The sequence below is a fragment of the Peromyscus maniculatus genome, chromosome 7, assembly GCF_049852395.1.
Source record: "Peromyscus maniculatus bairdii isolate BWxNUB_F1_BW_parent chromosome 7, HU_Pman_BW_mat_3.1, whole genome shotgun sequence".
Lineage (NCBI taxonomy): Eukaryota > Metazoa > Chordata > Mammalia > Rodentia > Cricetidae > Peromyscus > Peromyscus maniculatus.
In genome coordinates this window covers 73,391,919-73,404,420 of record NC_134858.1, presented here as the reverse complement: position 1 = coordinate 73,404,420, position 12,502 = coordinate 73,391,919, and the positions used below count along the sequence as shown (strand labels likewise).

The window sequence follows — 12,502 nt, the reverse complement described above, 5'->3', positions numbered from 1 at the left end:
ATACTCTGCTGTTTTGAGCACTTTATATAACTCTTGAAACAACATCAAGGTCCATGAGTTCTTTGAAAACCTTATCAACCTATAGCTGCTGTATCTACAGGGATGGCTGGTTTAAAACTTGGCTAATGTTTTTTTTTTTCCTTCCTCTACCACCCAAACTTAAAATTAAAAAAAAAAATTCATTGTGCATGGTCAATGTGACACTGTCAGCATCATCCACAGGACTTCTGCCCAGCCTTCTTGCTGAAGGAACTGAGACGGGAGCAAACTCCACAGACGTTCTGGAAGCAATGGTTCTGTGAATATTCACTTGAATGAGGAATTTGGTTTTCCGGGAGCGATCAACATGGTGATTTGTTTAGTAGGTATTTGGTAGGCTCCTACTTTGGGGTAAACACTCTTCTAGGCTCTCCCATGGGATTACGAATGGGACAGAGAGCACTGAAAAGTCCTAAGGGAAGAATCTTATTTTCCTCTATCCCTTTCCTCCCTCCCTCCTTTCGTTCCTTCTTTTTGCCCACTCTCCTCCCTCCCCCTCCTTTTTTATGTTTCTGCAGCATCCCTAGATAACTCAAGTTGGCTTGGAATTCTGGATTTCCTAGCCTCAGCCTCCTGAGTAATGGGATTACGTGAGTACACCACCATGTCCAATACAGAAGTTCTTGAAACAGGAAAAAAAGTGAAGTAAAATGGTCAAAATGACCTGACCTGGATTATAATTTTCCTATGCTTTGTGCTTTTTCAGACTTCCAATATTTTATGAGATGCACTAAAAGAACTGCAATTTGACAAACCTCTATCATTACTCTTTCTTAAAGCTGCATCCACCCATACACTAGTCAGGGAGCCTTTGTTCCATCATTTATTATGAAAGCCTGGTATTATTATGGCATTTACTATTTATATTTGGATCATTTTACATTTTACCTGGCATTTCCAGTCCCCCAAGTATCAAGTGTTCTGTTTATATTACCATTCCCTTTCCTTCAGTCCCTCCTTTTAGCCCAAATCCTATGAGGCTTTTCCAGTCTGCTTGATTATTACCTATTGAAAGGTTAAGTCTTATAGAAAACCAGCTACTTTCTTATTATCAAAATATGAACTAGCTTCAAAACCATCCACCACATATTTCACAGAGATGCTTGCCAAGGACCAACTCTGCAAGGGGAAATATCAGTCTATACTATAACAAGCATGTACACTAAACGTGTCAGGAAACTGGGGAAAGGGCTGCTGGTTTTTGCTCCATGTGTTTTATTCATCTATGGTTATAGAAGTACATTTGTTACTTTGTGGTCAAGAAGAGAAGATAAATAGAGTGGGCCCAGAGGGAAAAGGACTTTGATGATTCTGTCACTGGAACCTTCTGCCAGAGTAATTATAAGCTCGAATAATAAGGGCATGGCTGTGCTTTCTGCTTTCCAGTTTCCTCAAAAATTGTTTACTATTCTATTCAGAGTTTAGAAAACCCCTCTCTTGATGCAAAGTGCTACATTAAATTAAAAACATTTCAGTCAAATTCAGAAACCTCCTCGCTGAAAAATACACATCTATAACTTTGACAAGCTAGTATTTGCAAGGAAAGGGGGCTTTAGAAGGTTATTTTTCTCCATTTTCATATTCAGAGACTATAACTTTTTGCCAAACTAAATATTTTCTGAGTATCTTTAACAAAGTAGCATAAAACTACCATTATTCTTCAATGAAACTTTATTTGAAAGCTTCATTTTATATGTAGCATTTAATTCAGTATAATGTAGTACCATATATAATTCTCTTCTATTGCTTCTGTTTCTAGACATGCCAGGTGATCTGGCAACTACATTCGGGAAGGTGAATGAATTCCATCTTTGACGATCTCAGGTTCTAGGAGATTTGTTACTTTGAAGTAACCTCAAAAAATGAAGTTTTTTTTTAATAATAGCAAAGGCTATTTGAAATTAGATTTCTAATTTGCCAAAATACTGTTAGTGGGACTCATGGCTGTCCTAGGCATCTGCTCACCCTTTGCTAGGGCAAAGTACTGTACATATGTTACCTGTTAAGAGAATCATTATCAGTAAACAAATACTTTTTTACTAAGTTGAGAAGTTCTAGGAATAGTTATGATCCAAATTTATTTTTCATAATGGAAAAAGATTCTTGTAATAATGTAGACATCAATTTTACCTAATTTTACCTCATATAAAACATGAGGTTAGTCTTATATCCTAGACTAACCAAGGTCCTTCTCAGCATAAAGTGTGCAGTTAGGTCACTGGCAGTTGCATACTTTCTAATTAGTGATACTTTTATCTCCTTTCCAACCAGAAGGAGAATAAATTAAAATCAAAGTAGATTGATATCAGCTACCCATTTGTAATATTTTGCCGAAAAGTTTTATGTGCACATGTAATTGGATAGTTCAGATATCAGCCCACCAGATAATTAAGGGAAATATAAGCACACCTTGATTCTCTGACCATCTGCCCTGTTCCTATGTTCTAGAAAGGATCTGAGCTACATGACTCACATCTAAAAATTAAAGGAAGGACTAAATACTGAATTCACCTGGTTGACCATTCCTTGGGGAAGCTAGCCCTCAAGATGTGCCATTTCACTTTGGCTACACTTTGTTGACTTAGCCATTTCATAACTGTGTTACTGCCAGCTTGATTTTAATTTGAATGGAATCTTTCAACACATGAAGGCACATCGTAGTTATTTTTAAATGAATTACTGAGTGATTCACTGGTGAAACATTCTGGGGATGTTAGAAACATCGCTAGGTGATTTCATATACCAAATAAAGGTATATGCAGCTGGCAAATTTATTGTGGCAACTTGACTTGCAGCGTATGACCCAATAATTCTCTGAACACAAATGCCACTCTCATTGTATCTTACCTCCAGCACTGGGCATCCTGGACGGGTCCTGTTGAGAGCTGGATTTATTGCGGTTTTGATTTTTCCGTTTGCTGGCTGCTCTCACAGATCGAAGAAGTACCTCACTTGCCTTGAAGAAGGCCACCATGAACGGCTGTTTTGACTGAGGTCCATGTCTTCCCACAAGACCAGCAGATTTTACATTAATGCTGCGTCCTAGGACATAACATATAAACATTTGGTTTGTGGGAAAGAGATAAAGTAGTGTGAATGAGTTCTACAGTTCTTTGGAAAGGAGAAAAATATTTAAGCATTATCAGAATGTTTTCTTTATAGACCGAGATTCTTATACACCTTGATATTTATGATTAAAGATAAGTATCCAGGCATATTTGTTGAATTGTCTTATTAGTCTACCACAGCACAAAACACATAGAAGTACACCAGGGAATATCCCGTGGCTGCTCTTGTTCACTGATACTTCCTCGGACAGCGAGAAATGTTAAGAGTAATGGATTTGTTTACCCATCAAACGTGAAATACCCACATCAAACACAGGTTCCAAAGTCAATTCTGAGCTTTTTTGCATTAAAAACCCCATAATTTTTTTCTAAACAATGAGAATCAAATGTCTGAAGGGCATCTCCCTTTTTCCAGCTAATTTCAGCTTCTCTCATGTAGGTCAATACTGACAGCCTTCCCACTACTCACTCTGGCCATCTCAGTAACCTTTACAAAATTGTTTGCTCGAGTGAACATTTTTTGTGCCATTCTGGGAGACTTTTCCTGAGAATGCAGGCCTGTTGTGAACTCCATGCCCATTGTAAAACACTGTGAAACAAACGGGAAAATGTCTAAATTCCTCTCCCTGGGAGTTTCCACAAACTGAAAGTTGGCTGAGAAGATTTCAGGAGACTCAAATGAAGTCGTAAGTGAGCATATAGACTCATGTTTGATATGTACTCAGTTTACATCTTAGACCCTTGTCAATCTGTACATGTGGCTGTACATCAAAGAAAGAGGGAGAAACCAGAGTGTTTTACAAGTCAGAGTGTCCTAGGCTCTAGAAAGTGAGGTGTCTTAAAGTGCCTTTGCTATGGAATAGCAATATTTATAATCATACCAATATGTTTGGAGTGCTTCCTGTGAATATGCTATATAATTTTCTGGGTACTTCCTCTGCATTATTTAATATGCTTCCACAAACACTATAGGAACGAGGTACTTCTATGCTCCCAATTTAAAGTAATTGTCATTTTAAATTATATGTTTATATAATATGTAACTATATATATTATATATATATATATTACAAGGACCTATTATATATTCTATACCTATATACACAATGAAAACCATTGATTGCCTTCTAGTTCTATGGAAATCACCCAAAGGAGGTGAACTATTTAGTCTTATGCTGTAACTTTACTTGGAAATTATTCAGACTATGAAGTTACTATTCTAGATATGAAGTTACTGATCCTGTAAGAGTAATATATAACATGGCTTGAAATATGTGCATGATTGACTCTGGCATGCCCCTTGAGAAAATGTGTATGTTTTCTTAAAATATTTATTCAGCAAAGACTGTGAAGCAACCTCAGTCCACTACAAGACCTCACTGACCATAGAGAAAAGACAAGAGGAACGAACGAGTTCTAAAATGGCACTGACGGCATTTCACCAAACCAGCCCTTGTTCTTAACACAGTGTATCTTGGCAGCAAAAACAGTTTTGTGTGCACATGAATTGTGCAGAGAGACTTCTCTACCATCAGAAAACGAGAGCGTGTCATAAGAGTTCATGCAGCTGTTGTGAGGGAGACAAAGGTCTGTCACACACTGTGACGCCAGTTTTTGAAAGAAAGTTTACACCAATCCAAGCTCCATGGGTACCTTCCACGATTGTCCTATAACAGAGAAAAGTTGTCTCCAGGAATGAAAATGGACATCTGCCTCACAAGCCACACTACACTCTATTCTTCCAGGAAAAGGACTTACAAATAACCCAAGCAGTAAACCTTAAACAAATAAGCATACACGTTTTTCTTTCAAATGCAAACTTATGGTGGCTCTGTGCCAGAGTGTATATACTTCTTAGGAAAACTTTATCATTGGCATAAATGAAAGAGGCAGTTTGATTTGTGGTTAGAGCAGTTTCCATTTTCCTTCTACTGCAACAAATGTATTAATTCAGCTCAGACTTCCTCCTTCTGGCAGCCCCTTGTGCTGTAAAAAGAGAAATTAGGAGTTCCAGCCAAATACCATACCTTGAACTGACCCACTTCAATACATAAACACTTTTACAATGTGTTTATTCAGGTGTAGCCCTTGAAATCGGTTTAAGAGTTTCCAGCAACAGAGAGCTCGGCAAAAGAAAAGAAAATGCGAACTGAGAAACTTAACTGCTGTGCAATAGAAGAACTGGCAATCTGTTCTTCATTTTTTTGTCCTGTTTTGAAATATAACATAAAAAAGTATTTGTTGAAACTTTTACTTTGATATTTTAACGAAGTGTTAATTTAACAGTAGCTAGACTTTACTTGTATACATTGATGACTGCAGAGACCATTTTTAATATATGATCTTTCTGATTCTGAAAAGGGTTACTGTAAGGACTTCACAGTGGTAAAATTGGTTTTCTATTCATACAATACACACTGACTTTTATAGTTAAATAAGCACTTAACTCAAAGCTCCAAGTTTCCTGTAGTTTGCAACGTTTCTTTTTTATTACAAAGATTCTCAGTATTTTTATTTTTAGCTATGGAGAAACAATACTGCTCTAAAGATTTATGTTCTGAAATTTTTAAAGATGTATGTCACGAATAAGAGTGCTCTTGAGATTTGCGAAGGAAGATATTGTATATGAAGCAAAGTGTCCCTTCAAATCAATGTGACTTCCTTTTAAAAATTACTTTAGATATTACTAAATTTCTTCTTGGTATTTCACTTCAGCAATGAAGTGACAATTAAGATTTTATAAATTTATGCTTTCTCAGTTACCCTTGGGCTTAAACTACATTATTAAAGCATTATCTATTTTATCTACTCCTCTAGACAAAATATACCTACATTGATTATATTGGTTAAACCTTTTGAATGATTGATCAGCTGTTTTCATTCAAAGTGCTCACAGGATCTTAGGATATATTGTATGTAATGAAGATAGTGAAACTTTTAAAATATATTGAATTATTTTTCATTTTAAATAATAAATGTATAATATGTGTTAGGTACTAGAAACATGAAATAGAGGAAGCCTAAACCATTTTGATTTAAGAAAACTGTGTTTGTATATTACCAATTCTCTTCAAAACTGATCTTGTTTTACAGTTATTTCCAAGTTAGAAAAATAGACACAATGACAGAAAAACAGACTGAATATAAAATGGAAATTAAAATGGAATGTGATATTAAATGAGCATTAATATAGGAGTGATGAAGATTTCAGCCCAAGTCGACAGTTAAGCACTTTAGGACTCATACATATCTTGGCATATCTAAAACTTAACAGGTACAATCCAACAGGAATACATTTGAAAAAAGTGGCAGCCTACAGTATGGGGAAATATTTTATCAATTACACATATAATAGAGGAATAATATTCAAAATATATAAAGAATTTTTTAAAACTAGATATCAAGAAAACAAATAACCCAATTAAAAATGGGATAAAGATCTAAACAGCGAATTCTCAAAAGAAAAAAAGAAAGAAACTCAAATGACTGAGAAACACTTAAAGAAATGTTCAACATCCTTAGCCATCAGGGAAATGCAAATCATAACTACTGGAGATTTCATCTTATGCCTGGCAGAATGGCTAAAATCAATAAACAAATGGCAGCTCATACTGGCAAGGATGTGAAGCAAGGGAAACACCCATTCATTGCAGGTAGGAGTGCACACGTGTACAACCTCTATGGAAATCAGTACGGTGGTTCCTCAGGAAGATAAGAATTGACCTACCTCAAGATCCAGCTATACCCTTCTTGGACATATACCCAAAGGATGGTCATCCTACCACAGAGACACTTCTCAACCATGTTCATTGCTGCTCTATTCATAAGAGTAAGATACTGGAAAGAAGCTAGATGTCCCTCACAGATGAATGGATAAAGAAAATGTGGTATGTTTATGCAATGGAGTATTACTCAGCCATTTTTTAAAAATTGAAATCATGAAATTCTCAGTTAAATGGATGGAACTAGAAAAATCTCATCCTAAATGAGATAATCTAGAACCAGAAAGGCAATTATGATATGAATTCCCTTATGTGGATATTATCCATTAAAGCAATGTACCTAAACTACAATCCATAGAACTATAGAGGTTCAGTATATAGAGTAAGGGACTAGGAAGAAAGATAGCTCTCTCTAGGATGGGAGACCCACAGCCATATAGGAGAGAGAGAGAGAGAGAGAGAGAGAGAGAGAGAGAGAGAGAGAGAGAGAGAGAGAGAGAGAGAGAGAGACCCTTGGAATAATCATTCCTAAACAGGATGTCTCCACCAAATCCCTTCCTGCAAAGCTCAGGGATCTTTACAGAAGAGGAGCCCGAGTGGAGGAGCCAGAGGGGATGGAGGACACCAAGAAAACAAGGCCTTCTAAATCAACATGATCCATGTACATAGCATGCACAGGCCTGCATGGTCTGCACCAAATAGGGTCCTAGAGCTGAAAGGAGAAGTGAACACAGGCCCGCATCCCTAACCCAGAAGCCATCTCTAATTGATAACCACTTGCAAATGAAAAATTTAGTTTTCTCCAAGGAGACTACTAGGTAAACAAAATACTCTTAAGGGTAGGCTTCATGCCCGACAGGATGTCCAACAGAAAATGAACTCAGCAGTATCTTTGGAGACTTTTTGTCCTATAATGTCATATCAGGACTTTTCCTTCTTGTTGTTGTTGTTAATTTTGTCTATTTTTTAAATTTTACTTATATGTTTATATAAATGTATATATTATAAATATACATAATATATTTGTGTATGTATAATGGCCTCCAGTTCTTATGGGCTTCATGAGTGTGCAAATGAGTGATTCTGTTTCTCGTGCCTTCTCTTGGGCTCTTTTAGTTCTGTTTGTTTTCTACCATTCCAATGTGTTAGTTTTTGTTGTACCATATGTTGTATGTTGCTTTATTTTGCTTTATTGTTATCCCTTAGAAGTCTGTTTGTTTTCTAATGAGAGACAGAAAGGGGGTGAATCTGAATAGGAGGGGAGGTAGGGAAGAATTAGGAAGAATAGAGAGAGGGGAAAACATATTTGGATATAATATGTGAGGAAAAAACATCTATTTCCAATAAAGGTGGAGAGATGAGCTACTTAGAGCAAGGTACCAAAGACTATGAAGAAGTAGTGACTTTTGAACCTGTAAGTAGAGTTGTTTCTAGCTCTAATATAATCATTTCACCTCTAAGTCTGGAAACAAAAAATAATTCAAGGGAAATATAGCAAGCTTTTTAAACCCAAGTGTCTGTAAAACATTGGGAACTAGGGCTACTACGGAACCTGGTTAGCAGACACAGTAGTAAAGGATAGATTTCCCCCTCCATGAATACTTCCGCAACGGGTCAGCATGGCAACAGCAGAGCAAGCTCTAAAGCAGTCTTCTACATCAGCATCAGCAGAGACTTCTGGGAATGGGAGGGGTTCTCGGGAAGGTTAATAGACCAGCAACCAGAAGATATTAGAGGTTCTGTACTGACGCAAGAGAGAATGCTACACAAGAGAAAACGGCTCCCTTGAAAACCACCCACGTCTTAAAGCTATGTCCTGGGAAGGGGCAGGGATGCAGTGGGAAAGATAACAGGAGGCAAAGAACTTGCTTTTCCAGGAGTTGCTGGAGTTTGGATATGCGTGTGCTCTCCCACAACAAGGAGGAGGAGGGGTAGAGAAGAGAGCTGAAGTCTCTTTGAAGGATGTGGCAGCATTCCAGTGATCTCACCAATGGCTGCTAGAAACGAAGGAATGTCATTTGTGGAGAATAAGCTCAGTTGATGCTTAATAGGACCCTTGAGCTCTGAAGCATAGTAATTAATAAAAAGAAGTATAGAAGCCTAGAATTTGATATTGGCATAGGTATTGTCTTTTTGCCTGTAAAATTAAGAATGTCAAGTCAATCTCTGCATGTTGTGCAGGAGCGGGGCAGTGGTGGCTCAGAGCCAGGCGGATCTCTGTGAGTTCGAGGCCAGCCTGGTCTACAAAGTGAGTTCCAGGACAGTCAGAGGTGTAACACAGAGAAACCCTGTCCTGGAAAAAAGATGGGAGAAAGAAAGAGAGAGAGAGAGAGAGAGAGAGAGAGAGAGAGAGAGAGAGAGAGAGAGAGAGAGATTGAGATTGTTGTGCAGGTCCCAGGTAATAAAAAATTTTAGTGGATACATGGGCAATTTTTCACTGTTTTATTAATTATAGTGTGAATAAAAACAGGATTAAGGTGTCTTCTAAAGACCTTCAAATAGGAATTATTAGGAAAATAAATCAGACAGAACTCTGCTCCCCTAATCTTGTTATAATTGAGAATGGCTATTTAAGGTTTCAATTTTTACCACTCTGAACTCACTGATTTGAGCAAGTACTGGGAACAGAGCATTAAGGCAAATTCACCAAGAATACAACTGAGGTTCTTTCAAATTTATAGTAGCAGAGAAATAGACTGCTGCAGCAAACACATATCCTAAACTTACTGGCTTATATTTCTAGGCGATTCCTTTTGGAAAAATGTAAAGTCTAAAATCATTAATTCATTAAAAACAGAATTATTAAAGATACTCTGACCAAAAGCAGCTCTTCAGAGTCACGCTGATGCACTCACTGCTTCCATACTAGCTGATTCTGTTTCCCTGAAGGATACATGATCTAAAAGGCATTCATTTGAGAAGTTATCAGGGTCTAAGTGCTGATATCACTCTAAGATGTTAGCATAAATTCCAAAGTACTTTCTTCCTATAAACCTATTGCTGCTGACTGTTTAAGCCAGAACACCTGTGACAGAATGTGTACAAATTAACTTCCCTTCTTTTGAAGCAAGACATATAGCACCCTTTACAGAGGACTTCATAGAAAGCAAATCAATCTCGTTTTTCATTGACATGTCTATTTGATCTCAGTTATGTTCAGCCTGTGGTTAAGACTGATCCTAGTACACATAAATCATGGATTCAGTAACTAAAATATACTAGGATTTTTGCCCTCGTTGGAAACAAATGATTTTAAATGTATAGAATTTTCTTCCTACCATATATACTAAATCATGCTTATATTACATTTTAAGGAATGTAGTTGAGATATAATTTTATCTACTTGAATTCCAAACATATTTCAAGTCAGTGTAGCCTTAAATTATAAATCTTCTAATCCAGCTTCAGATTTCAACTTAGATGAAAATATGCATAGCTTTAGTGGTATAGCAAAAAACAGAGCCATTCCAGATATAAGCATACAAACTTCGAGTACTCCAAACATAATTCAACATGGCTGCTCAAATTTTAAGATAATTTACACTGACTTATAAATTCCAACAAAAACAAAGAAGGCTTTGATTTTAATTTTAATGATACTGGAACCTGAAAGGTAAGTGGTATTTTGAAATTTTTTATGAACTTTAGAACGCAAGGTAAGTTTTTTTAAAAAACAATTCTTCCTAGTAGTTCTCAGGTTATAGTTACCAGATAGAGTTTAGAAATCAATGTCTTCCCTAGAACTTTGGTTTCTCATCTTTACAGTGGTATTTAAAGGAAAATTTTAAGCTAACTATTTTCCTGTATAAGTTATATATTTAGAATTCTATGATAACTTTTCAATGTGTCAAAAACAAAAGATGGAGTGAATGAGAATAAATAATTGGTACGCCTAAACAAGCGCAGAACTCTATGACCAACAAATTAAGGTAAAATGATACCTTAAAGGAGCTGGAGAAATGGCTTACTAGTTCCCTTCTGTATGACCATGAGGACCAGAGTTAGAATTCCCTCAGAACCTATTTCATAAGCAGCACAACTGACAAATGCCTGTAATTCCACTCTGGAGGGATCTGATTCCCTCTTTTGTCCTCTTTGTATATGCCTGTGCACAAACACATGTGTACACACACACACACACACACACACACACACACACACACGTACCCCACACATATATGCATACTTGCATAGACACAGAAGCACACACACATGTTCAAAAACTTCAAAATATAGAAGTCTCAAAAAATATCCGCAAGCATGTCCTGAGACACTGATATGTCCTGAGAGCTGGGAATTGTCTGTGATGAAGAAATAGCTAGGTGCTGATCATGGTTGTGCACGTCTTTAATCCCATCCCTCTGGGGAGATAGAGGCAGGTAGACTTCAGTCCAAGGCCAACCTCGTCTACATAGTGAGTTCCAGGACAACCAGGGCTACATAGTGAGACCTCGTGTCAAAAGGAAAGAAAGACAGGGGGGAAGGAAGGGAGAAAAGGTGGAGAAGGAGGGGGAGGGAGGGAAAGAAGGAAGGAAGGGAAAGAAAGAGAAAAAAGAGAGAAAGAAAGGAAGGAAGGGAGAGAGAGAAAGAAAAGAAACATACAGTAGGATAGAAGACTGAGTATGGAGGTGAATAACTAACACTAAAGAACTTTTGAAAATGCTCTATGGAAACCTATTACTATAGAAACTTCCTAAAATCTACACACATACACACACACACACACACACACACACACACACACACACACACACACACACACAAAGGTGCAGTAGCACCCACACGCACACTTAAATGGAGTATAAATGGAGTCACCTGGACAATGCCTCCCGAGACAAGATAGGCAATCAAATAAATATCCTTATGCCCAATGTGTGTTACTTCTTTTGAGTTGTTGATCGATGAAGTCCAGCCTCCCCAAAGTCACTCCCCATAGACTGACCCTCCTCACAATTACCGAGTATGGCTGTTTCTCTTGGTTACCCTCCAGCACTTGATGGGAAGACCCCCATTATCAAGAAACCATATATTTGAGTCATAGGCTATGAAGAAACCAAGCTGACACTGACCTGGAAGCTCTATTTATTCCTACTGACTAACTTTTGATGTGCTGGAAGGTACTGTGTATGCTACCAGCAGAGTCAGGTGATCAACAGTCTACCAGCTTCAAACCTTGGGAACTACAATAACAAATGCCCTGATAAAATGTGCTCATTGATGCAACAGTGGCATGAGACCTGCAATATCAAACCAGCCAGACACCCAGCATGGATGGGGGAAGGGAGGCTCAGAAAGCTCCACCTGCAGCCGAGGATTTATTGGCAACTGATGGCTGTTGGGGTTAGGGGAAGCCAGTTTCCTTCGAGGATGCAGCCCTGACTGGCCATCCAGGCTTCGGAGGATGATCCTACATCCATACAGACAGCACTAAGTGGACTAAGTAGGTCTATTTTTTAAAAAATAGAGTACATTAAAAATGGGAGTGAAAAGTGGTGGGGATGAAAGGGTGGGAACTTGGGAGGAGAGAAAGGGATAAAAATGGATTCTACACAATTAAAAAATGTGAAAACAAATATAAAAGAAAAATGCTTCTCTTACACGATACCTAGAGAACAACAAAAATAAATAAATAATAAAAGAAATGGTTACAGCCCATTGTAGGGGTGCTCAGTT

At 37.5% G+C, this 12,502-nt stretch overlaps 1 protein-coding gene across 1 annotated transcript in view; it reads right to left on the bottom strand.

Annotated features, from left to right (window-relative positions):
* The window catches only part of Bmp5 (bone morphogenetic protein 5), a 122,374-nt gene that overhangs the window by 20,780 nt on the left and 89,092 nt on the right, over positions 1 to 12,502 (bottom strand). Inside the window, exon 4 of the mRNA XM_006973740.4 lies at positions 2,887 to 3,081. Within this exon, the coding sequence (XP_006973802.1) occupies positions 2,887 to 3,081 (195 nt within the window). The remainder of the gene's footprint in view (positions 1 to 2,886; positions 3,082 to 12,502) is intronic.